The sequence below is a fragment of the Procambarus clarkii genome, chromosome 15 (assembly GCF_040958095.1).
Source record: "Procambarus clarkii isolate CNS0578487 chromosome 15, FALCON_Pclarkii_2.0, whole genome shotgun sequence".
NCBI lineage: Eukaryota > Metazoa > Arthropoda > Malacostraca > Decapoda > Cambaridae > Procambarus > Procambarus clarkii.
Window position 1 is genome coordinate 4,103,000 of NC_091164.1, and position 27,497 is coordinate 4,130,496.

The following is a 27,497-nucleotide window of genomic DNA, read 5'->3' on the forward strand; positions in this document are numbered from 1 at the left end:
GAGGTCCAATGGTAGCTGGCCAATACGAGGTGCTGGATGACCACTGTCCAGGAGGCGTCACTAACAGGTGTGTCTTCGGTGCGGTGCAGTTCTTCTCTCCCCCCTTCTCTCGCCTCCGAGCATGCGCGTGGGTGATGCGTAGATGCACGGCGTCGGACTGCCGTCCACCAATCAGGAGCGGCTAACATAAGAAATATTCCCTGGCGAGCATTTTGAATGTGGTTCCCTCTACAAAAGCAAGGTCCCCCCCAAGGTCGAACTACTGTTTTTTACCTGATTTACTTGAAGGCCACTAAGACCTAGTGGCCTCAATGAGGACAAGAAGCTGGTGGCTTGTCGAGGGTCTCCCCCATTTGCCTTGATGATCTTTTCTATGTATATTTTAAAACTCAACACAGTTTTCGCAGTTACGGCTTCGGCGGGTTGGCGGTTCCGTGGGTTAATAACCCTGTGGGTGAAAAAGCCTCTCCTGTTCTCAGTCCTACATTGTGGCTTGTTGATCTTTAAGCCCTTACTCCTTGTTTGTGTTACATCTGACCTGAAAATATATCTGGATCAACATCCTATAACTTGTTCAGTATTTTAAAAGTTTCAATGAGATCCGCCCTGTCTTGCCTGGTTTGCAGTATTGTTAGGCCCTGTGGCCATCAAGCGTTCCTGATACGAGAGATGACTTAGCTCTGAAATGGCTTTTGTTGCCCGGTGTTGCACCTTCTCCAGAGTAGCTATATCCTCCTGAAAATGAGATCTCCATGCTTGGATACAGTAGTCAAAATGGAGTTGCACCAGAGATTAATACAGTTGAGCCATTACCTTCTTTTCCTTATAGTCAAACGTACGCTTGCTTATCCCAAGAGTTTGGTTAGCTTTTCTGACTGCTGCACCCACCTGTTGTGTAACTTTTTATGAGTGGTGGATTTTGACTCCAAGGTCCTTTTCTTCGTCAATTTGCTGTAATCTATTGCTATTAATTTGGTAGTCATGGCATGAGTTGTTATGCCCCACATGCAAGGTCTTGCATTTGTCGATATTAAAAAGCATTTGCCAGTCTTCTGACAATCTCTGGAGTTCATGTAGATCTCTTTGTAAGGCTTCACTGTCATTACCATGTCCCACTTTACCATAAATCTTTGTGTCGTCTGCAAATTTGATGACGTCGTTTATAATATGCTCATCTACGTCGTTGATGTATATAACAAAAAGGGTAGGTCCCAAAATGGACCCTTGTGGCACCCCACTTATCACATTTCTCCATCTAACTCCCCCCCCCCCCCAGGAGGCAACCCCACAACAGTTGACTGACTCCTGGGTACCTATTTACTGCTTAGTGAACAGAGGCATTAGGTGAAAGAAGACGAACTCATCCATTTCAGTCCTGCCTGTGATTCGAACCCGGGATTCCAGATTGTGAGTCAAGAATGAAGCTACTTGTATTGCCGTGACGGCAGCCCAGGAGAGCAAAAACAGAACTTGACTCACCTAAGAGCAAAATACGCAACACAGACGCAGCTTGACTCACCTGAGAACGATATACGCCACATAGACGCTTGTGTGAAGTGGTTCCGATCCTCTTAACATAGGCCCATAAAGCACAGAAGAGCTTATAAATACCTGAGTGTAAGGCATAACGTCGAGGGTCCTGATTCACCTGAGTGACTCGCCTAGTGTGAAAGTGTTCGTGTTTATCTGAGTGACTTACCTAGCGTCTACAGGTGTTCAGGCTGACCTGACTCACCTAGCGTCAAGATGTTCAGATTTACATGAGTAACTCACCTAGTGTCAAGATTTACCTTGACGCTAGGTGAACCAAATTTACCTGACTGTAAACTGACTGACTAGCGTCAAAGTATTCAGGTTTACATGAGTGACTCCCTTAGCGTCGAGGTGTTCGGGTTAATCTCATTTACTAATCGTTAAGTAACACTACTAATAGAACGAAAGTACTCTTTTGAGTAAATTCTTAAGTCTAATACATAGCTTCCCTTATACACCAAATATAATCATACAGCTGTACAAGACAAAATATTATGGCTCCCAAAATGCTCTTTCTTATTCTGGAGTGTATACTGTCTTTGTTTTGTTGCAACTGTGTTTTGAGGGAACTTAATCTTATGCTCAATAATTTCAACCATATATATGTACCAATCCACATTGTTCACAAATCCAATAACCCGCCTTATATTCAGTATCATCAACCTAATACTATGTACTCCACCTTATGTTTAGTAATCCTCCTTATACTCAAAAATCTTCTCTTTTTACTCAAAAATCCACCTAAAATTCACAAATGCGTATCGTTACAGTTAGCATCGTTTAAACCTGTATTAACGGCTTATTTACATAATATTGAACAATTTGGAAAGACCCTTCAGTCAATACATTATTAAGAAACCAATCACAAAAATTCCACACCTTAACCCTTACACTGCTACAAATTTCAAATGCAAATTTTTATTTTCCCCATTCGATTTCCTGATTACTTTATAATAGACAAGTTGCTCTTGCAACAGTTATGTATAAATGACAATATACATAACTGTCATTTATGGATTAATGGGTTGTTTATCGAAGGGCATAAGCTAGACTTCGCTTCCCCCGTAATCATTAATAGGTAAGTCTGAGAGGAATTTTGGAAAACCAAGGAATCGGTAGTTATGAGGAGTAAGCACTAAGCCTGCATGACTATATAGCACGAGGAAGGAATATGAGGAGGACAGGATGGAGTTGGGATAGGGGGGAAAGGAGTGAAGGTTAGAGCCTATCCATTTTGGATCGTTATGGAATCGAACGCCGGCCTGCAAGAAGTGAGGCCTTCGTTGTACTGACCCGTTCATATTCCTGGACATGTTTATATTGAAATGTTATTACGTGAGTTCCTAAAACTTAAGGTTAATATATTAAAATACGAGGAAATCAAAACAAAATTTTCTGGTGGATTTATTTTATGTACTCATATAAAAGAACAAGGATCAACAATCTTGTAAATACATTCATTAATATCAACAGCACGGGACGAACCTCCCGGTGGGGCCTCTGCAGAAAAATTTGCAATTCTGGCTTCCAGCCGATGATCCTTGGCCACCGAGGCTTCCACCTTGGCCACCGAAGCCTCCACCTTGGCCACCAAGGCTTCCACCTTGGCCACCGAAGCCTCCACCTTGGCCACCGAAGCCTCCACCTTGTCCCCCAAAGCCTCCACCTTGCCCACCGAAGCCTCCACTTTGTCCACCGAAGCCTCCACCTGGCCTGTTAGTGGTTGGTCTTCCAGGTCTGCTTGGACTCCCTGGAAACTGTCCTCCAGAGCCTGGAAACTGTCCACCAGAGCCTGGAAACTGTCCCCCAGAGCCTGGAAACTGTCCCCCAGAGCCTGGAAACTGTCCAGAGCCTGGAAACTGTCCCCCAGAGCCTGGAAACTGTCCTCCAGAGCCTGGAAACTGTCCACCAGAGCCTGGAAACTGTCCTCCAGAGCCTGGAAACTGTCCACCAGAGCTAGGAAACTGTCCCCCAGAGCCTGGAAACTGTCCAGAGCCTGGAAACTGTCCCCCAGAGCCTGGAAACTGTCCCCCAGAGCTAGGAAACTGTCCCCCAGAGCCTGGAAACTGTCCAGAGCCTGGAAACTGTCCACCAGAGCCTGGAAACTGTCCCCCAGAGCCTGGAAACTGTCCCCCAGAGCTAGGAAACTGTCCAGAGCCTGGAAACTGTCCCCCAGAGCCTGGAAACTGTCCCCCAGAGCCTGGAAACTGTCCCCCAGATCCAACAGCGCCTGGCCTAGAGGGAGAAGCTGGATTCTGGGTACCTTGTGAAGAACCTGACACCGCCTGCTCGAACAACGCTTGTAGATCCTGCAATTAAAAAACGTCAATGTTAATGGGAATTAATATGTTGCAGCATTTGCAAAACAAATGAGTAAATCAATCAGAAAAACTAATGTTAACTTATCTAGAGCACCAACAGTACTGCACTAACCTTATAGGATGGACACATGTGGTCGAAATTACATAAAAAGAGCAAATATATTATTTCAGCCTTAAGTTTAAGCCCAAGCAGACACATTCTAAATTGGAGAAATATTGAGAATACAGTAGAACACCGACCTGAATATTTTGCCCTGACGCGAGGCCACAGGACAGTGCTGCCACCATAACTAACACCCTCCATGACTTCATCTTGGTACACCTGCAAGGGAAAGGGAAGATTAAAAAGTATATATACCTTTCCTACAGAAGCTGGCAATATATATATATATATATATATATATATATATATATATATATATATATATATATATATTTATATATACCAAGTATCTCCATCTATCATAAGACGTGAAATAATCTGCTATAAGATATGTCACGTTCTCTCCATACATAAGTTACTCCTCGTAATTTCCATCAACATGATTGGTGGTAGAGCGATCAAATCTTTATTTATGTGTTTGGTCCGTAATATCCGTCATCGGATATTCCCATTAGTCTTACTTTGTCACTGCTAATTAAACACGTATATGATTTTTTGGTACTGGTAAGCTACCGGCTGTTTTTGTAAGCATGTTAACAGTATCATAATTTGAGAAGCCAACAGGCAATGCTATCCGGAACAACCTAATCTCGAATATATTTGATTTAGCAGATAAAGCTTCCTTTTGAACGAAAATAGAAGTGAGGGATAGAAGTGAGAGCAAAGGCTGGAAGCGAAAGTATAAGCTGGAAGTGAAAGTAATGACTGGAAGTAGGAGAAATGCTGGAAGTGGAAGTAAAGGTTAAAAGTAAGAAAAAAGACTGAACGCGAAAGTAAAGGTTGAACGGTCTAGGAAAGACTGGAAGTAAAGAAGAAAAGCTAAAAATTTGAACAAATAAAAGAAGTAAGATTAAAAGCATAATGTTCACAGGATGAACAAGCTGTGTGTGCCACAAAGGTCACAGGATGAACAACCACTACCACTCATCTGGTAGTGATTACAAGTTACCGTTCAGCTCATCATGGCTCAGCGGGTAGTGCGTGTGTCCTAGGGGAGTCCAGGGACACGAGTTCAGACCCCCTGGTAGGGCCCCCCTTGATATTTTCTCAAGCCGTCAACTGCTTTCACTTCCCCGTCCTGTGAATTGGTATTCCGGGCCACGTTGTATCGCCGCTCTTTAGTACACAAGGTGGGCGTTGGGGGGGGGGGAGAGAGGACCTTGACTACATGTTCTTCAGTTTGGTCTTCAGGGAACGATCCTAGTGGTGGTGGTGGTGGCAGACGATGTGACCCGGTCACAATGGTCGAATTGTCTTGGTTGATTGTGTTGGGTTAGTATATACCCTTTCTGTGAACAACAGTGGGCATGATACCCTTCCTGTGAACAACAGTGGGCATGATACCCTTCCTGTGAACAACAGTGGGCATGATACCCTTCCTGTGAACAACAGTGGGCATGATACCCTTCCTGTGAACAACAGTGGGCATGATATCCTTCCTGTGAACAACAGTGGGCATGATACCCTTCCTGTGAACAACAGTGGGCATGATATCCTTCCTGTGAACAACAGTGGGCATGATACCCTTCCTGTGAACAACAGTGGGCATGATACCCTTCCTGTGAACAACAGTGGGCATGATATCCTTCCTGTGAACAACAGTGGGCATGATATCCTTCCTGTGAACAACAGTGGGCATGATACCCTTCCTGTGAGCAGTAGTGGGCATGATACCCATCCTGTGAGCAGTAGTGGAACAGGATACACAGGCCCATAACGAGCTCAGGAACTGAGCCCCAACACCTTTTCTTCTCTCGTATCTTAACCAGTTTAAAGAGTACGCCACAGGCTCGCTCCCTGCAGGAAGCAATTGTCATCTTCTTGCAAGTTGCAGCCATTCTCTGCGTCCAATGATCGTTTCCTTTAAAGATTCTACATCGACATTTACCAAACAATATATGGTGTTTACGTTAGAAAAACAACAGCTGATTAATTCGTAAAAGAAATGAAAAGTGTCTACGTGAATGTACTGTGGTATTGCTGCCTCGCTCTCAGGGATGCTGAGTAGTGCTATCATCTGGTCTACAGTGGCAGCGTTGAGGGCGTTGAAGGAGGGTGTAAAGGAGGGGGTGGGGTTGGTTGAGGTGGTGGAGAAGGCAGTTGTTGTTGTGGCGTGTGTGTGTGTGTGTGTGTGTGTGTGTGTTGTGGCGTGTGTGTGTGTGTGTGTGTTGCCAAGATCAGGTTGCCCCCGCCCCAGGCCAAATATTGCGGGTGGCAGCGGTTGCCTTCTTAGCTATTTCATCCATGTATCGCTATATATATATACGGCATCGCTCTCTAAACCCGTTGGCCTGAATAGGTTTACGCCCGCTGCTCTAAGTGTGACTATCCCTCCATATACTGTGATCACAGGGGGCGTGTGTGTAAATATACCTTGAAAAGTGGGACACCGCCACTGTGATATGGTCCCATCAGGGTATTCCCCCCAAACACGCCTCCGTCACTCTGCTGGACCCTGTCTCACAATGGTCTTTTAGTGGTAGCTGGGTGAGCTAACATGGTCCTGTGTTAGGGGGCATTTATGGCCTCGTTCTACTTGTACTTCACGTTAATGGTCTGATGAATACTATAGAAAGCAGTGGATGCAATGCTTTCCTTCAACATTCGACCATTTATAAAAGCACATTCTCCCCTTACAAAAGCACATTCTACACTTACAAAAGCACATTCTACACTTACAAAAGCACATTCTACACTTACAAAAGCACATTCTCCACTTACAAAAGCACATTCTACACTTACAAAAGCACATTCTACACTTACAAAAGCACATTCTACACTTACAAAAGCACATTCTACACTTACAAAAGCACATTCTACACTTACAAAAGCACATTCTACACTTACAAAAGCACATTCTCCACTTACAAAAGCACATTCTACACTTACAAAAGCACATTCTCCCCTTACAAAAGCACATTCTACACTTACAAAAGCACATTCTACACTTACAAAAGCACATTCTACACTTACAAAAGCACATTCTCCACTTACAAAAGCACATTCTACACTTACAAAAGCACATTCTCCACTTACAAAAGCACATTCTACACTTACAAAAGCACATTCTACACTTACAAAAGCACATTCTACACTTACAAAAGCACATTCTACACTTACAAAAGCACATTCTACACTTACAAAAGCACATTCTCCACTTACAAAAGCACATTCTACACTTACAAAAGCACATTCTACACTTACAAAAGCACATTCTCCACTTACAAAAGCACATTCTACACTTACAAAAGCACATTCTCCACTTACAAAAGCACATTCTACACTTACAAAAGCACATTCTCCACTTACAAAAGCACATTCTCCACTTACAAAAGCACATTCTACACTTACAAAAGCACATTCTACACTTACAAAAGCACATTCTACACTTACAAAAGCACATTCTACATATACAATGGAGTACCACACTATTTTAATGAAACATTCGATAAATATGGTTACATATGTTATTGATTAAGACACTTGTAAATGGTTAAGATCATCTGGGTACAGAGCTCAGCTTTCAGACCCTCTGCACCTGCTGCCTCAGCAGCAACTCACATCTCAGCAGTGCTGAGATCTGATCACCTCAGTTCAGCCTCCCGGGTTATGTTACACACACACAACAGTGGCCGTTTTCCCCTAGTCCTACAAGGACTAATGTAATACATCCACATGATATATTATGTGGATGTATTGAAGCTTCCATCAAGTGGAAGCTTCAGTTCCATATAAGTGCACTAGGAAACCTGGCCACAGGTTTCTCTGCTATGAAGCCTTGTTGTTGCCATCACCACAGGCAATAAATATCATTTGGGAACAACACAGTGAAATGCTGCAGTACTCACCTCACCGCTTCCACTGAGCAACTAAACCAGAATCGTCTAGTCCTGGTCCTTATATGTAGAGAGGTGATTGTAGTGACCAGCAAACTGGTTTATCCAGAGGTACAGTCCAGTGCCGGAACAACCGTGCCTCTCAGAGCCGTCGCAATAATTAACTGTCAGTGCCGTTACGACAATTCCAGTCAGTACCGTTGCGACAATTCCAGTCAGTGCCGTTGCGACAATTCCAGTCAGTGCCGTTGCGACAATTCCAGTCAGTGCCGTTGCGACAATGCCAGTCAGTGCCGTTGCGACAATTCCAGTCAGTGCCGTTGCGACAATTCCAGTCAGTGCCGTTGCGACAATTCCAGTCAGTGCCGTTGCGACAATTCCAGTCAGTGCCGTTGCGACAATTCCAGTCAGTGCCGTTGCGACAATTCCAGTCAGTACCGTTGCGACAATTCCAGTCAGTGCCGTTGCGACAATTCCAGTCAGTGCCGTTGCGACAATTCCAGTCAGTGCCGTTGCGACAATTCCAGTCAGTGCCGTTGCGACAATTCCAGTCAGTGCCGTTGCGACAATGCCAGCATTGTAGTACGTTTATCAGTAATAATAATAATGAATTTAGACAAACGGACAAGGAGCCGCAGGTAAGAACAAGTTCACCGTCTATAAGACCATTAACACCCACAGCGTTTCGGTCATAATGTGGGAAAAGTTGAACAATATATAAGACCTCAGTGGAATCATTCTTAAAACTAAATGTGATCAGAAACATTTATAAATTAAAGAGGAGCCATACAAATCAAATGACACGTGTTATGTGAATACTGCAATCATGATGACTGTGATCACTGCAATCTGTTGCAACTGAGCAACAGTTAGTTATTATCACACAGTTACAAGTTGAAAAATAGAATAAACAGATGTATACAATTTTTTATTAATTTATCTTTTTTTTTACATGGCAGTTATCAGCAAGCAATCCAGTACAGGTTCAGTAATTAATGTTCAGTAACAGCAAAGTATAATTTGACATTTAGGAAGTAAGTGGTTGGTTACATAGAGCTAATTAGGTAGTTCTAATAGTTCCTCGTTTAAACGGGTTGAGAGAAGGACAGTCTTTGATGTGATCTGGGAAGTCACTCTACACTTAGAGAGCCTTGATGGGCAGAACACTTGGGCTTGGGTTATTGTTTCAGATTTAGCTACTCAGAACGAAGTGTCCATGTAGCACGGGCTATGGTGAGCCCGTAATCCTTGGGTTATTAAGTCGCACTCCTTTAATATCCAAACAGATGTGTGTTTCTAGTGAGGTGCCCGAGGGTTCTGGTACAGCCCTCTAGGCATCGTTTAAGAGGATGTACAGATAATATGTTAGACTTAATATCTAACATATTAAAATATTTCTCCAAGGGAGCCGAGTGCTGTCTGGGGCTTGAGTTTGTTATTGTTCTAATTACTGACTTGTGTTGAGTACTTACAGGTCGTGGATAAGTCTAGGTAGTAGAACTCCCCAAAGCACAGATACTGTGAGATAAGCATAGATGAAGGAGTACTAAAGCTTTACTAGGGTAAGGCGAGGTGCGTAATATATGATTTTAGAGAGAATGCCAACTCTTCATGACACATATTATCTTGCCAAGGACACATGAAGCACTCTCATGCACAAGGACACGTGATGTATTATCATACATACAAGGGCTTGGATTTGCTTTGTGTTCAGTTCCTAAAGTGTAAACACAGCGCTCAAAGGGGGGCAAAAGAATGACCTGACGTGTTATACCTCTACCTGAGACAACTAGCGCGCTACCCATGGGTACCCAACATGCCCGGTCAACGATTCTAGGAGATTGCACACGAGTGCACGCAAGGCACTGCGCATCGCATGCACGAAAGAGCGGGAATTCAGACGTGAGTGCAACCGCGCTTGTCCCCGCGTCAGTCAGCTGGGACAAGCCATTCTTGAGTACATTACAGCCGTATTGAAAGTTGCATATATATAAACAATCGAAAATTAAAAATCACACCACACACACACAATACATGCTGACCCACTCCTTAGCTCCTGCTGTGGATGGCTATCTCTTAAGCGTCTCTACGGGCCGTGGTGGCAGTCCTGAAGGAAAGTGAAGATTCTTTGAGTGAGGATGAAGTCCTTGTCGGCCAGGTCTTCGACGATGCTGAAGTGGTCGGCGAAGTCCACCTCCAGGTATTCCGCTCTCAAGCCCGACGTCACGCACTCCTGCTCCAAACGATCAAGGTAGCTTCATTGAAACATTTGTCCGATATAATACCCCACCACTTTTGATTACATTGCAAACTGGTCAGGTATTAGCTTAAAATTTATGTCTAGAAGCATATTGATACTTCGAGTATTATACCCCAGTGGGCGGAGTATCCAAGAGTGGGCGTTGGTTCGGCGTTGAATCAACGTTAATTCAACGTTAAATCAACGTTAAATCAACGTTGTTTCGCCGTTGCCTTTGCGTTGTTCTTGGATACTGTGGCCACTGTGATATCTCCCTCATCTCTGGACCGAGACCCACCTGACAGAACTCTGCAGACTGCCTCTTGAACTCTGGGGAGTCGTGTTGACCCACAGCCACGAGGACCCGCAGACGAGCCCACGCCCGTCCCAGCACGCCCACACTGGCCAGCGGCGACAGCTGCCATGCCGTCGACCTGTCAAAGGTCGGACTTCAACTATAACAGATATTTAGGCCATGGTATAAAGAGTTCATTCTCATTCAGGGGTCCCTTGGATAACGCCAAGCAAGTTAGGATCGTGGTTTATGGGAATAAAAACGCATTCCGGTCCCTCTAACGGCGGCCATACTGGTGAAAGTTGCCACTATCATAACACAAGCATAACGGTACATTATGGGTGAAGTGGAGAAATACTGGTGAGGCGTTTACAGCTGCCATACTCACTCGGTCAGTTGGAGAGGATCGTTGACGTAGGTGGAGACTAGTGGGCGGAGGTCGAAGACACCACTGAGGCAGACGACTCCTCGGATGATGTCAGTGTATGGTGTGATCTCGGACTCCCTGGTCGTCTCTACTGCCGTCAGAGCCTGCGGGACTCAACCAACATCGTCTAGTTATCAAACTTGAATACTATGCTTGGGGAGTCAGCAGGAGTTTGGGATTTATTGACAATACGATCAAGGAATAGCTGATGTGAGGGACGTCTGACATTACGAGATTCAAGGCGTCGACAACTAAATGGGATCTAATTCCACTGCAAATGAGTAAATACTTTTGTATCGCATATAAACAAGAACATCCCCAGGTTCTTACACACAATATTGGCCTTATATAATATAATATACAATATACACAATACATACAGTATGTACATACATACATACAGTATATACAATGCATACATACAATACATTCAATACTTATACAATACTTATACAATATACAATAATGTGGCCTTACACACAATACTGGAATGCTACTTTGAGAGTGCACCGCTGTTGTTCCTGCTACCGAACACCTCATACTATGTGGTATCCTACAGAGGTTTACAACTACTCAGAACATACCCAGTGGTATCCTACAGAGGTTTACAACTACTCAGAACATACCCTGTGGTGTCCTACAGAGGTTTACAACTACTCAGAACATACCCAGTGGTATCCTACAGAGGTTTACAACTACTCAGAACATACCCTGTGGTGTCCTACAGAGGTTTACAACTACTCAGAACATACCCTGTGGTATCCTACAGAGGTTTACAACTACTCAGAACATACCCAGTGGTATCCTACAGAGGTTTACAACTACTCAGAACATACCCTGTGGTATCCTACAGAGGTTTACAACTACTCAGAACATACCCAGTGGTATCCTACAGAGGTTTACAACTACTCAGAACATACCCTGTGGTATCCTACAGAGGTTTACAACTACTCAGAACATACCCTGTGGTATCCTACAGAGGTTTACAACTACTCAGAACATACCCTGTGGTATCCTACAGAGGTTTACAACTACTCATAACATACCCAAGAGCTCTGGACCAAGTCCAGACCCAAAGTGAACTTGCTGGTTGGCCAAATAAGGAATTATAGCTGCTTTAATAACCCCCAGAAGGTTGATAGGCCTTATAGGCCCAACATCAAACCAAACCAGGGATACAAACACTAAGTGTCAGTTCACGGTATATACACTGAATTGACTTTAGCTCTAGACTAAAGTTGTGGCTAAAGTATAATTGATGGTTGGACAGAGAGCTATGGTGGGAGGCCTTTTAATTAATAGCTTTAGTTGCTTGACCTCCAGCACAACACCACAAGTATTGTCCTTAGTGTTGTGAGTCTGTCACCCTGTTTTGGCGCCTTTATGTTTAGGGCGTACATCTTATCCTTATTGTCTTGATTCATCATCTTTGTTTTTTTTCTAGGAAAAAACTTGTTATTATTAACTTTCTTGTTATTATTTTTTGTTAATATTCAATGATGCTTATCTGCGTGTTTTTATTTTTTTTTTTAGGTGTGTTGCTGAAAATATATTTTTTTTTCAAAAATGTCATAAAGATTTTAAATCAATGTTTGCTTACATGATTTGTTTGAAATGTCTGTCTCTGTCTGTCTGTCTCTGTCTGTCTGTCTCTGTCTGTCTTTCTCTGTCTGTCTGTCTCTGTCTGTCTGTCTCTGTCTGTCTGTCTCTGTCTGTCTGTCTCTGTCTGTCTGTCTCTGTCTGTCTGTCTCTGTCTGTCTGTCTCTGTCTGTCTGTCTCTGTCTGTCTGTCTCTGTCTGTCTGTCTCTGTCTGTCTGTCTCTGTCTGTCTGTCTCTGTCTGTCTGTCTCTGTCTGTCTGTCTCTGTCTGTCTGTCTCTGTCTGTCTGTCTCTCTCTCACCTGTATGACCAACTGGGCACCAGCTGACCAACCAGCCAGCACCACACAGCGACTGCCCCGCCCATTGGCCAGTCGGCACGCCCACGCCACCGCCGTCCGCACCTCCTTCACTATCATCTCCACAGTCACTGTCGATATGGAACACCACACGTGTCACTATCCTCTCTACCTGTTACCTTATGATATATAAATATATATCCACCCTGACCCTCCACCGGAACACAATCCCCCGCCCCCCCCCCCTTGACACGAGGTCACAAGCCACGTACCTTGAGGTGCGAGGTCGTAGCCCACCACCACGGTTACGACCCCGTGGTGGTGGAGAGGCTGCACCACGTACGACGAGACGTCCTTGTCTAGCTCCTGCCAGTACCCTCCGTGCACGTACACCAGCACCCCGCTCTCTGGGGGATGTCAGGACGGAGGGGGTCAGTCAAACTGGGGGTGGTCGTGGTGGGGGTTTTAAACAAGTATGTAACATGTTCGTAGCTACATTAGCGGCAAGAGCCGTGTGTATAGTGGTTGCAGTACTACCAGGAGGGAGGTCCTCGCCGTATACATCAAGGACGGCGCGAGGTCCGTGTCCGTAGGCGATGTTGCGGCGGTGGGTGACGGAGGTCCTGGCCGCGTGGGACCGCTCGTTGGCCACCCTGACGTGGGCCTCGATGATCTCCTGGTCAGAGTGCCGCTTGGACCACCTCGAGGGCGAGTACTGCTGCTCCAGCTCCTGCTCAGGGAAGGAAGGACGACGATGTCAGACTTGATACCAACGTTCAGGATACTTAGGATAGTTGAGAGAGTGGATATGGGCATCATGTTTCAGTTGAGGAACAGGGGAACGAGAGGACATCATTAGAAAATCATTAGAAAATGAAAACGCAAACGAATCACAGAGATGTTCAACGAAACTGTGTGTGTATGTATGTGTGTATGTGTGTGTGTGTGTGTACATGTATAATCACCACACGGTGTATAAAACAATTATATGTTAATTGATGCACAATGGTGCTGGCAACGCTGCACATGAGGACCTAACTGATAACTCCTCATTAATAACGTGTCCAGGTCTACGAGGGGCGTCGCTGTGCTGACACACGCATCACACACCTCTCATAGTAAGGGTAAAACCATTGGCTTACCAGGATGAACGCAGCCCGTCCTCCTAAAGTTTCCCAACGTCAAGAAACTGTCGTACTAAAGTGCCCCCTTAAAGTAACCCACCAGAGGATCCAAAACAGAAAACGGAACAGAACGTCAATTTCGCGAGCCGTTTCCATATTCTGGTACGACAATTTTTTGCCCTTCTTCTTGAGGTTATCTTGAGATGATTTCGGGGCTTTAGTGTCTCCACCCCCAGGAAGCAGCCCGTGACAGCTTACTAACTCCCAGGTACCTATTTACTGCTAGGTAACAGGGGCATTCAGGGTGAAAGAAACTTTGCCCATTTGTTTCTGCCTCGTGCGGGAATCGAACCCGCGCCACAGAATTACGAATCCTGCGCGCTATCCACCAGGCTACGAGGCCCCTTAGGTAGAGCATACGTCAAAATGCGGCGTTCTAGTAGAATGATGGGTTCCGAGCGCATGTCTCGGTTAAGTGCCGTGGGGTGAGGCCAGTAACAAGATAGGTGAGCACATTCTCGGCCCCCCCCCCTCCCTCACCTACCCGGCTAGGGGTGCATGAAAGGCTTCCCGGGAAGAGGAATTAGCCTGGAGAATCAGTCAGAGGAATATATATATATATATATATATATATATATATATATATATATATATATATATATATATATATATATATATATATATATATATATATGTCGTACCTAGTAGCCAGAACGCACTTCTCAGCCTACTATGCAAGGCCCGATTTGCCTAATAAGCCAAGTTTTCATGAATTAATTGTTTTTCGACTACCTAACCTACCTAACCTAACCTAACCTAACTTTTTCGGCTACCTAACCAAACCTAACCTATAAAGATAGGTTAGGTTAGGTTAGGTAGGGTTGGTTAGGTTCGGTCATATATCTACGTTAATTTTAACTCCAATAAAAAAAAATTGACCTCATACATAATGAAATGGGTAGCTTTATCATTTCATAAGAAAAAAATTAGAAAAAATATATTAATTCAGGAAAACTTGGCTTATTAGGCAAATCGGGCCTTGCATAGTAGGCTGAGAAGTGAGTTCTGGCTACTAGGTACGACATATATATATATATATATATATATATATATATATATATATATATATATATATATATATATATATATATATATATATATCTTCCCCCCCCCCGCTTCTATATACACATTAAGTGTATATACACTTATATTCACAACAAAGGTACACTTTGTGGACGGTCAGTAGAAGCTCTCTTGGGGGCCCCGGAGCCAACACCCACACATGCATGTTAAATGGCCAAACAAAATGTTTTACCTCATGGCTCATTGTTCTCCAGAGTTGACTGGCGTCCCCTTGGCTGCTGAGGACGTCCCTTTGGCTGCTCATGATGTCCCCTTGGCTGCTCAGGACGTCCACTTGGCTGCTCATGATGTCCTCTTGGCTGCTCAGTGCACAGGCAGTAGAAACAACACATTTAGCATTAATTTTATGGTTTTCTTAGTTGTGTTAAGATAAAAATATTACTTTAAATTAACATATTTTTAGCTTAAGGGGGAACAGATTCACAAGGATCTTGATGAGGATTCGAACCTATGTGCTGGGCGTGCCCAGACGCCCTCTAGTCAACTGTACCACGACACAGAATAAGAATTGCAACCTGGAGTGCTACTGCTGCCCCCCACGAGGATCCTTGAGCACCATCCACCACATTCACAATCAGGATCCACGAGAAACCTTTCAGGGTTTCTATCTGTTATGGTATAGTTGACTAGCGCGCGTCTGGGAACATGCAGGGCATAGCTAGGTGATTCACACGATGAATCATCAGCGCGTGATGACTCATGAAGATTAAGCTATTCAAGAGGTGTGGCATGGGCATGAATAGCTCGTAACGTGATGAATGTTGTTGTTGTTTAAGATTTAAGGTAGCACGGGCTATGGTGAGCCCGTAACTTACCTGGCACATGAGCGGGGCGCGTGATGATTCGCTGTCGACGGCTTATATTAAGTTTCCACCCCATCTCTCCATCCTTTAGCAGGTTGGGAAGAAGTATTAAATGCAATTGCAGACGATGAGTCACAATAACGTGGCTGAAGATACAAAGACTAAACCAGTTGACAAAATTCCTTGAGAATTATACAAGCTTGCCTTAACGAATGAGACTTTTGTTTCATAAGTTTGCGCTAATATAGTTAGTCGGTCATGTTTTAAAAGTTGTATTTGAAGCAGTGAAGAGAATATAGGTAGAACATATAGTCTGTACCTGATGTCCGAACGCTCCCAGCTGTGTCCGTCGACTGATCCCGTCTCTCTGGAGCGAACGCTTTTACCGTGGTTGCTCTAAGCTTGTTTACCTGTAGCGTTACAGCAAGTAACTGCTGAACTTGCTGTACTCTTTACTTTTAAACAGTGCTATCTAGAAATTATAAATATTAGATTTGTTACGGCAAAATTTAGATTTCTTCTCTGTTGAAAATTATGAAGAAAAGAGTTTGGGTATGTTTTAGGGAGTGTTCGTATGTCTGGCAGAGATGTATACATGCTTCCTTTAGCTTTCTTGTGTATTTAAAGGTTACAAGACATACATTGGTTGATACAAAAAATTCTTCCTTTTATTTATTTTATTTTTTATCTACCACAGACGTGGCCATATATATTTATAATGCTAGCCAGCATATATACATTTTCTTCTGTGCTCCTTGAAGAGGTTTACAGACCTGTTAGACATAATATTCTCCAGTCTTCTCCTAATATTACCTGTCTCCGTGGTGTAGTGGTAAGACACTCACCTGGCGTTCCGCGAGCGCTTTGTCATGGGTTCGTATCCTGGCCGGGGAGGATTTACTGGGCGCAAATCCTTAACTGTAGCCTCTGTTTAACGCAACAGTAAAATGTGTACTTGGTTGTAACAACAATTCTTCGCGGCGGGGATCGTATTCCAGGGACCTGCCCGAAACGCTATGCGTATTAGTGGCTGTACAAGAATGTAACAACTCTTGTATATATCTCAAAATATATATATACCTGTATATAGTTCAGGGATTTATTGAGCACTCAACCGCAGAAGGTGAATGTAGTGTTTTTACAATGTTAACCACCATATATGAATACATGCAGTTACAATGGTGTAAGTATTTGTGCACCATTCTATCCCCCCCTTCCCCACCCGTTCCATGCCAAATCCTAATCCTGATCCCTTCCAAGTGCTATGTACAGTAGTCGTAATGGCTTGGCGTTTTCTCCTTATATTTCCTGTCCCCTTCCCTTCTGAAGCAGTGTTCGAGGAATCCTGTCATGAAAAATAAGTAAGACTACTTTACTGCTATGCTATATCTTCGATATAATGGGCTCAGGAATTGAAATTGAAATTGAAATTGAAATAAGTTTATTGAGGTAAAATACACACAAAGGGATGAGGTAGCTCAAGCTATTCTCACCCCGTTCAGTACATCGTGTTAATACATATATAAAGACACATCACAAACAATAAACATATTACCAAACATTCTGAGAGGCTCAGGAATTGAGTTCCGAAATTAATGTAGCTGAACAAGGTAATTCAAACCACGCGGTCAATCATACATAGAAAACGTAACCTTTGTCACGGAGAACAACAACAACACGAGTCAGCTGTGACGCCACCCATCACAACATCCGTCACCACGCGCTCAGTCTCTGGGTTCCCTCACCACCCTTGCATCAACTGTCTACAACAACATTGCAGTCTTGCAACAACTGGCTACAACATCATTCAAGTCTTGCCAAATCATCGACACCGACGCCTCCTCCCTCCACAACGTCGCAAGCTTCTTAGTGTTCCTGAGGAGGAGAAAACCTTCAGGCAAACTGCACTTCCTCTTTTAAAACAAAAACAAAACCCAACAAGAGGAGCATGCCTGGGACAACTTATGTAAATATATTGTTTACAGTAGTGTTGACACAAGCCTGTAACGTGTGAGGTTGCTGAGACTCCATACATGTACTGGCTAGCTAGCGTATGTTTAATGAACACTTCTATACTAGCTCCCATGGTGCTAGTATGTGTGTTCAGGGATGATCTAAATCCCGTGGTTAATAGGGAAAATATGCCTCTTATAATAACCTAAAACAAATGGTTTATATATTTTCTAAAAGTAGGATGCCTCTTGTCCAAGAGGCTGTTAGGATAGAATATTATCAAATCATGATGTAATCAAATCATACATAGACGTTTCCACAATGATAATTTTCTCATCAAAACTTTACATAACATTATATAGATACTATATGCCTAGATGCTAGGCTGTGTTAGCCTAGATTAGGCTGTGTTAGCCTAGATTAGGCTGTGTTAGGTTTACTTGGGTTAGACAGGGCTGGGTAAGGTAAGGTTGGACTGGATACAGTTATAAATAAAGTTGGCAAACTGTCATGTACGTGATGTGATTTGTATCTGCTGAGTAATACAAAGTCATTTCACAAACAGCTCATTATCTGATTGCTAAAACTATATATTGTTAGGTTTAGCTGGGTTAAGTTAGGTTGCTTCAGGCTAATCTCGGTTAAACTTGTAAGGTTAGGGAAGTTTTTGGACAGGTTAGTAAGATAAATCAAAAATTCTAGTGCCAAACCATCATATGTATAAACTAACCTTTATCCATTTGGACAAAGGATAAGTAACTAGAGCTTAACCTATATATTCAGTTGTCCATCCATTTATACTACTGTACTTGCCTCTGCTAAGGACTTGCTTCAGTTTTTTCCTCTTCGGTGTTTGAGCGATGTTAAATAGTCTTAACAGGCTTGGTGCCTACTTTTGATAAATATTTATTGATTCTCTGACAGTCAAAGTGGTTGGACAACACTTTCATGTTCCACCCAAGTGCTATTTAATAACAATATATTGGTTTAGCACTTTTATCACACTTACCTTTTCATATTTAGCCAAATACAGTGCAAAAACACTTTGGTAAGTGTAACGTGCATGTATCGTTAACTAGGTACAGATGCAACAGAATTATTAATGATAGTACAGTACATTTCATGTAGATTCCATCTCATTTTGGCTTCTGAATGCATGGTAAACCTAATGAGTTAGCCAAACAATATGCCTTAGGGGACGTTGACTATAACCATGAATTGCCTATGCAAGAGAAATAATTCAGGAACTTCAACAAAATCAATTAAATCTATGCTAACACTTTCATCTGTCATCATATGTGCAAGAAAAGTCATAAATATGGATCATCCAATAAAGTGAGACGACTCCTACTGTAACCTGAATACATGAAGCTGTTACTCGGCTTAGGCTCTGGTTACAAGTATTTCTGTGATTTTGCCGAATTAGTACTGTGTCGGCAATATTGTCTATGCACCCTACATCACTTTGTGATGGAATGTGAACAAATTTAAGAATTTAGAAATAACAGTTGTAAATGTTCAAGAAATTTGTATTTCTTTCAAAATGAACTTCCAGAAATGTTTGTCTATTATTGTAAGTTTGCAAACTGGTGGTAATACATGCAGGTGATTGTAATCTTTAAACTGCCACTCAAAATTATGGTGTGTATAGTAGTGATTCAATTATTATGTTCATAAAACAATAAACAAATAGTTTTGCTGTTATTACACTATATACACAGGTTATATATAAGTATCAGCATATTTTGTTCAAAATAATGAACCACTTGAGTTGGTATTATGAGTTAAAAAGCAACGAGGAGTGGCAGCCACACCAGCCAGCCAGCCACTCGCCACCACTCCCTCCCTCAACAACACCTCACTAGCCAACATTCTTCTCCCACCTTACTGTTTTTGCTTTTATTCACTATATACAGACATTATATATATATAAGTATCTACATATTTTATTCACTAACTCTAAAACTAAGCTGGTATGGTGGGCTCAGGCAATATAAGAGAGACGTTGCCACACACACACAGCTGGTGGCTGCCTCCCTCACTGGTTCAAGGCCAGACGCACTATTCTCCCAACAATAATGTTTGTGGTGTTATTGCACTATATATATGAGTATCTATGTGTTTTATTTACCATAACTGTACAACTAAGCTTTTATGGTGCCCAAAGAGCATAGTGGCCACCCTCTACACAGCATGATTTTTCATGCAGATGATGCCACCTGCATCACCCAAATGGTTGCTCCTAACATACTCCTTTTGCTTTTTATTACACTAATACACGCATTATATATAAGTATCTACATTTGTGTTCACCATAAAAAACGACTAAGCTGGTATGATTAGTCCAGACAACAGGCGGCCACACAGATTCAGCAGACAACACTATACTTTCCTCAGCATTACTCCTCCCAGTGCTAAGTATCACAAGAATTCTGCTATTATCACAATCCTGGTCATTTTGATCACAGTCAGAGGTCTTATGTAATACTCTCATCACTAAATAATAGCAGTTACATATTTATTTTGACATTTTAGGCGATGCTGTGGTCACAAGCTGAACAGCAGTGCTGTTAGCTCATGCTGCGTGCCCCAGTCTTGGTTGCTCACACAGTACTGTGGCTGTCACACCCGAGAATATTGCACACGATTTTTTTTAAACATGGCATCTGTTGACAAGAGCTCTGAGAAAGCTGATGTGAACCCCATGTAGCTGCGGGCCATTTGAATCGTGGGCATCACCCTATGTCATATATGTATGCTATGCACCTGGTGGGACATGTCACTCCAGTTGTATATATATGCCATGCGCAGCTTAAGGGGTTAACGAAAAGATGAACTCTTAGTGAAAATTTAATAATTATTTTTTTAATATACATAATCATATTGGTTTAGCACTTTGATAATTACTTATTTGTGATATAATAGTATCTAGAAAATGTTTACAATACTCTTCTTGTTTTCAGAAATCAAGAGGAAACCATTGACAGTACTGAGTTGTGCGCAGAGGCCGAGAGTAACGGAACAAATAAGCCAGCTATTTCTTTGTTCCCACAATACAAGACCAGAATCATTATTTAAACCTCCAGATTAGAAAGAATTTGTGAGTACATTTTTAGGTTAAATTAATATTATGTATTCAGGCGATGAGTCACAATAACGTGACTAAAGTATTAAATTAAGAGTGGAATCGACTTGAGAATGGTCCATGACGGACCGAAACGTCGTCGTCCTTTCACCTTCTAGTGTGTGGTCTGGTCAACAATATTATGTATTAATAAAATATTAGTCGTAATAGGATTGCTGAGCATTAATTTCCACATTATAAAAACTATAGTACATACTGTAATTTTAAAGTAAAATTTAAGCTTGGGCATATCTAGTGGTTCTTGGCAGGTAAAGTTGTTAGTGTTTCAAGTAGAGTAAAAAATCCTAACGTTTTGGAAAGACTTTGGGCAGAAATTAAGAGTGGTTATCTATAAAAGGCAACAGTTTAGTTTGTAGGTGGAATCTAGCCAAAAGGTTAACAAAAATGTTGATAGCTAAAATTTTGGCACATACCAAAAGCTTGCCATCTCGGTGCCGGTTGTCAACCTTCTTTATATACATAATTGTATTCTCCATTTTTAAAGACATTTTGCCAGCACAGTATAACCATGTACATTATGTAAATTCAGAGGATTATGGGCATCCACAGCAGTTTTACATAAAATATCTTTTAAACTGTTTCTTATATTCATCAAGATTATAACCAGTATTTGAGGTCTTCTGCTTATTGAAGTAAGTCTGTTGAGGTCTTCAAGAGTATAATCTGGTATAAGGTTACCTGTAGTTGGAGTTATATATAATGATATATGCCCATGATGCTTATAATCAGCTTTAAAAAATTACCTGACATGCAGACGACGACGTCACAATAACGTGACTGAAGAAATAAAGACTAAACCACACACCAGAAGATGAGGAGATGACGATGTTACAGGTCCGGCCTGGACCATTATTAAGACAATCGACTTGATAATGGTCCAGGCCGGACCAAAACGTCGTCGTCTAATCATCTTCTGGTGTGTGGTTGAGTCTTCATGACCTGACATGTCTGCTTTCTGACCAGATATTGCCTCGACTGACCTCTCTTTGTTCCCAGTAGCTATATTTCTCACAGTTCCGAATTGCTAGTAATCTGACAGAACATGGTGCTATTTCCTCTTCCGTAATTTGTTAATTTAATGTTCATCTGCATGACAGACTTTAAAAAAACAGCAGAGAAATGGGGTGTCTGGCATATATATTACAGAGGACAGGCTTGCGCTTGGGGCTGAGGACTGTTATCAGCCACCCTTACATTTAGTGGCTTGTGTTTTGGGGCCTATTGAATGTTAAGATATAATATGAATATGTAAGATTGTATGGTTTTTCAGCATGTCTTGGTATTGTTTTCGTGAACTTTGAGACACTAGATTTGTGGCCAAGAACCAATTTTTTTCTTCTGGTATCGGGTCTCGGCCATGTAGCTTTCCTCATAATGTATCTTTATAGGTGGTAACAATTGTTGTTTTACAGCCTGGAAATCATACATTCAGAAAAAAATCAAAGATAACAGTTAATATACAGTGGGGCAGTGACGCCTCCCAAATCCAGATCTCCTCCTAACTGATCCTTCTAAACAGCAAGTCAAATCTTCCTACTGGATTTTCAATCGGCAAGAGGAACATTCTTTCCATGGACAATGAGGCCAAGTTATTATAAAAGCATGATCATGGCTGTGGAGGAAAGTGATTGGCAGAGGAGTGCAGTATGTCATGGTAGTATTGATTTTTTGAGATAAAAAAAATGCATAATAAGTAGATCATATAGTTGTGAATAAAATGGAGAGCAGAGATAGAAAGAAAGGTGACATCAAAAATTGAAACCTTCTAAGCATGAGGATTTAGATGATGATGCAGACAATAAGTCATAATAACGTGGCTGAAAATTAGATACACGACGTACAAATCCGAAAACAAAGGAAGTGATAAAGATTGCTAACCACCATATCGTATATAATAACATTTCATTTACAGTACTTGGACAATCAGAGCCTCGAACCGCGAACCACAACAGCAGCAGCCGGTGTTCCTACCAACTGAGCCACTAGCATCCATTATAAAGAAGGATCACAGACACCCACCTGGTATCCAACTAGAACTTCAGGCATTCCCTGGGGTGCCACTTTGGCATGAAGGTGTTAGGTGATCCACGTACGAGTCGTGTTAATTGTTAACCGCCATATCATCTGTAATAACATTTCATTCACCTGGACCATTATCAAGGCTTGTAATGGTTTAGGATGGACCAAAATAGTGTTACTTCCTTTGTTTTCTTTAGATAATGCTGTTTGTGAGGGATATATGCATTGATCCCTATAAGACCAATTCAGGGTGATTGCTGAAGTTTATAGATGGCATGATATAGTACTTTAACTGTGTTCTGCTGCCTCTGTGTTATCTGGACCATTCTGTGCTAAACAAAAATGAATGAACAAATCAATTTAGGTATTTCATTTGTTTATTATTATTTATAATCTTATAATATAATTTATAATTGTGTAACACACACAATCACTATATAGTGTGTGTACTAATATGTATAAATGTGTATTACTTGCTGTAAGAAAAATTTAGACAAATTTGGTGATAGAGAGAAAGATTCAGAATTTGAATTTTTGGATAAATCTGGGTTGGGTCTAAAATGCCATAATCTGGATTTTGGAAGTGCCATTATATATTAAAAGAAAAAAATCCAAGCAGTGGCTACTGTATGTGTACACAGAGTGAGTCCTGTGAACAATAGCCTTGGTGAAACAGACACCTATCCCTGTGTCCAAGTTGTTTCAAAGATAAATTCTTTCCTCTCAAGCCATTGTATCGAGGCTCCAGTGTACCATATTTCAGTTTACCAAGGCTTTTGCAGCAATTTCTTCGTCCTTTTCTGCTCCATCAATTTTTCTAAAAAAAAAAATTGTTTAATAACCACTTCTACATTTGTGAAACTGTCTTTGCCACCTCTGACATTATTTGGTAGCAAATGTCACAATTACATGTGAAATTTGTTGTTAAAATTTATTGTCCATTATCACCACTATTTCTGTTTGCATAATGTAGACTGACTGCATGCAAGTTTTTAAATTGCTAAAACATTACGTGTTGTTGCAGATAACTGTTTAGCCATAGTTTCAAATACATGGTGAATAATTTTTTTCTCTCTCTGTGGCAGGTTAACTTATCATTTTTTTTCCCTCAGCCCTATGTTGTATGTGAAGCTATATTAGTGAAGTTTTGTTTGCAAAAGCTTAGCTTCAATGTTACCAAACACGAGCTCATAATTCATGTCATTGGAGTTTAATATATGCCCTCTTTTTCCAGATACCAAAATGGTGCCAGACAGTAAAATACAGGCCATTGGGCGGGTGTTGCAAGATCCAAATCGGCCCCTGAAGGAACGTTTTCGTGCCCTCTTTACTTTGAAGAATCTTGGCGGAGAATGTGCCATAGCTGCCATATCAAAGTGTTTTGCTGATCCTTCTGTGCTTTTGAAGCATGAACTTGCTTATTGCCTTGGGCAAATGGGAGACATTCGAGCTATCCCTAAGCTAGTAGAAATATTAAAAGATGTTAATCAGGAACCCATGGTGCGTCATGAGGCTGGAGAGGCACTGGGAGCCATAGGCGATCCCACAGTTTTAGATCTTTTAAGAAGTTATAGTAAGGACCCAGTTACTGAAGTAGCAGAAACATGCCAGCTAGCTGTGAGTAGAATCGAATGGTTGCAGAGTGAGTGTAGCAAAGTTGAAAAGTTTAATGGTGCTGATAAATTTTTTTCTGTTGATCCTGCACCACCAGCAATGGAGACAAATATTAATAAGTTGAATGAAAGGTTAGTTGACGAATCACTCTCTCTCTTTGATAGATACCGTGCTATGTTTTCCCTTCGTAATCTGAACTCTCCCGAGAGTGCAAAGGCACTTGCAACAGGATTTAAGTGCAACAGTGCTCTTTTTCGTCATGAAATTGGGTATGTATTGGGTCAAATGTCCCATGATATTGTAGTAGAAGAATTAGCAGCTGTTGTACGGGATGAAAAAGAAAATGAGATGGTGCGCCATGAAGCTGCAGAGGCTCTTGGCTCGATTGCAACAGAAGCAGCAATGACGGTACTTAAGGAATATCTTGGAGATGAAGCTAGGGTTGTTAGGGAGAGCTGTGAAGTCGCATTAGATATGTCAGAATATGAAAATAGTGCTGAATTTCAGTATGCTGATGGACTACTTAAGCTAGAGGAAAATGAAAATGGAATGACTGGGTAGGAATGAATATACAGGGTGAATGACGGAGCATGAGTATGTACCTAATTGTGATGTGTATGTGTGTGTGTGTAATGTCATTGTAGTTACAGGAATACAGTAATTTTGCTTGTGGTTTCCCATCTTAATTTGCTTTATCATATATAGACTAGAAAATCTCAGTGGTCTTGGCACACAGTTTGGTACCATTTCTGGCAATTTATTCCATCTGTCTGCCACCTTTGTTATTGAAGAACAGCTCTTTGTGTATTTTGTCATTTTTGTATACTTACCAACTTGTTGCTGTCTTTTGATAATTACAGTATTTTCTTACTCTTTGTTTACCTAACTTGTGTGTTTTGACCTTTTCGTCATGTTACTGCTGGCTTCAAGAAACCCTCTACATTAATCTTTTCCAGTGCCATTGCCATCGGGTAATTGATGATACGACCTCTCTTCCCTCTATAGCAAATCTTCCAGTTTTGCTATATTCAGCAACTTAAAAAAAAAAATCATAGTTTTTGTTACTTTTTAGGAACTGTTTGCTTGCATGTCATTGATCCCCTTTGTTTAACTATACTGTTACATATGCTTTTTTTTTCACACCACCGCATAAGTTACATATGCCAGCTTAGTTATTTGGTATGTGGCATAGTGGTTAGTGCATTTAGCTTGGAACATTTCTGGGCCTAAGTTTGATTCCTGGGTAGGAGGGGAGACATTTGGGCATATCTCCTTACACCAGATGCCTCTTTACTTAGCAGTAAATAGGGGTTCTGCTTTACTTAGCAGTAAGTAGGGTGGGGTTGCAGCCAGGTCAAGTCAGTGATTGGTCTTAGTAAACATAAACAAAAACATTTTATTTTGACAAAAGTACATACATTCAAGGATACAAGCACATTGTTGGATTCCTAGGTAGGCGAGTACTTCGCCTAAAGTCACTAATACGCAGAACACTTCAGTACCACAGCAAGCCTTGCAGGCATCTTATTCCCGGGAATGGGAAAAACATACTATGATTGTCCTTAGTATCTCTCCATCCATTTATTTGAAAGCTATTTTGGTTAGGCTGGCATTTAAAAAGGCTACCACAACTATGCCTTCAATGGAACACACTTGTGACATTTTACTATAAATGACCACCTTAGATTTGTCTTTGACTTCTGTAAGTGTTGGATTACATAGTTTGTGTGTGTGTTTCCAAATTCTATTACATGGTATATAATTGCTTTTTTAAATTTAATTATCCCTTACATTGTGAAAATGTTACATGTGGCATTATCTGTATGCAGATAGAAAAATAGTATTCAAAAGAAAGTTTTTGTCTTAAACTAAAACTCAAGCATAGGAACAAGTCCTGAAAATTGGCACTTTTCAATATGGCGAATGTTTGCTGGAGGCCTCAAATATCGATTGGAAATATCATATACCAATGAGAGTTCAGAATATTATAAAATACTATGAACATCATATGACACGATACACACCACTGGTCGAACATCATATGAGGTACATCATACAGTCCATGGGTTTACTAGTTTCTGCTCCTATGACCTTCATTTATTCCGATCATTTTGTAGCATGTTGCAGTTATTTAAATCTCTCGCCCATCCTGATATCTATATCATCTGGATCATTGAAAATTTGAAATCGAGCCTCAAAAGTAGAAGATCGCTGTTGTACCAACCTGGCCATGGATACTCACATTGATCCATTTGTTCATTTATTTTTTAATATCTTCACGTACATAAGTTATGTAGACTACAATTTCTGGAGATAGTGTCGGAAAATCCGACACCATTTAATTTATCATACAGACAGATAATAGCTGTGTTGTATAAACAAGTTAACCCATAGAAAACGTAACTTGTAGTGGAATTACCATCTAAAGAAAACGGGATATCATCACCACATACTATTATATTCACCACCTATTATGGTGGGAATTATTCTTAAATACATTAGTCTTTGGACTTTACCATTATAAAAACATCTCATATAAATTAACTTAATTATCAATATTAAAGTAGAGTAAATGTGACCCTTCTATCACTTATTGACATCTGGACAATGTAGGCCAGGCGTCAATGGGGAAGGAGGGCAGCCATTGTTTACTAGACCAGAGGCGCAGGGAGCAATTCGGCTCCTGTTAATTTTACTTGGACGAAGTGTTATGGAAACCAAAGGTGTACCATTATCACACGCTGTCAACAAATTCAAGTTAAGTGTCTTTCCGAAACCCGTATATCTATCATTAGTGGTCATTAATGTCATTGGGTAGGGTGACCCGTTAGATCACGAAATTGCCTCATACTAAAGGTAATTAAGCCAGGTCTTCATTGTTCCATGTACAGTATTTTCTCTGACATAGCTTGTCATATATAGGTATCTGGCTTTACAGCTAGCGCCCTTTTGACAGGTCAAGACGAGGAAGCATGCTTTGTACATC

At 41.5% G+C, this 27,497-nt stretch overlaps 4 protein-coding genes across 7 annotated transcripts; 2 read left to right on the forward strand and 2 right to left on the reverse strand.

Annotated features, from left to right (window-relative positions):
• Nucleotides 1–2,924: 2,924 nt before the first annotated feature.
• Nucleotides 2,925–7,931, reverse strand: LOC123759063 (41 kDa spicule matrix protein). Its single transcript, XM_069324904.1, has 3 exons — nt 7,866–7,931; nt 4,095–4,176; nt 2,925–3,842 (listed from the first exon to the last, which is right to left on the reverse strand). The coding sequence occupies exons 2-3, from the start codon at nt 4,164–4,166 to the stop codon at nt 3,000–3,002; spliced, it is 915 nt and encodes a 304-aa protein (XP_069181005.1). The 5' UTR covers nt 4,167–4,176; nt 7,866–7,931; the 3' UTR covers nt 2,925–2,999.
• LOC138364849 (rho family-interacting cell polarization regulator 1-like) lies at nt 6,605–7,495 on the forward strand. The gene has a single exon (XM_069324828.1). It carries the CDS (start codon nt 6,605–6,607, stop codon nt 7,493–7,495), a length of 891 nt encoding a protein of 296 aa, XP_069180929.1.
• An 835-nt stretch (nt 7,932–8,766) lies between the features above and the next one.
• LOC123759062 (kynurenine formamidase) lies at nt 8,767–16,197 on the reverse strand. Of its 4 annotated transcripts, XM_045743863.2 has the most exons (9): nt 16,100–16,139; nt 15,793–15,865; nt 15,150–15,276; nt 13,248–13,440; nt 12,983–13,117; nt 12,714–12,841; nt 10,776–10,918; nt 10,391–10,526; nt 8,767–10,086 (listed from the first exon to the last, which is right to left on the reverse strand). In XM_045743863.2, the coding sequence occupies exons 3-9, from the start codon at nt 15,261–15,263 to the stop codon at nt 9,940–9,942; spliced, it is 996 nt and encodes a 331-aa protein (XP_045599819.1). In that variant the 5' UTR covers nt 15,264–15,276; nt 15,793–15,865; nt 16,100–16,139; the 3' UTR covers nt 8,767–9,939. The 4 variants fall into 4 exon arrangements, with proteins under 4 accessions (XP_045599819.1, XP_045599818.1, XP_045599820.1 ...); XM_045743862.2 differs by lacking the exon at nt 15,793–15,865 and having other exon boundaries at nt 16,100–16,197; XM_045743864.2 differs by lacking the exon at nt 16,100–16,139 and having other exon boundaries at nt 15,793–15,926.
• Nucleotides 16,198–17,439: 1,242 nt separating this feature from the next.
• nero (deoxyhypusine hydroxylase nero) lies at nt 17,440–26,277 on the forward strand. Its single transcript, XM_045743870.2, has 3 exons — nt 17,440–17,746; nt 20,697–20,833; nt 24,132–26,277. The coding sequence occupies exon 3, from the start codon at nt 24,140–24,142 to the stop codon at nt 25,070–25,072; it is 933 nt and encodes a 310-aa protein (XP_045599826.1). The 5' UTR covers nt 17,440–17,746; nt 20,697–20,833; nt 24,132–24,139; the 3' UTR covers nt 25,073–26,277.
• The last annotated feature ends 1,220 nt before the right edge of the window (nt 26,278–27,497 follow it).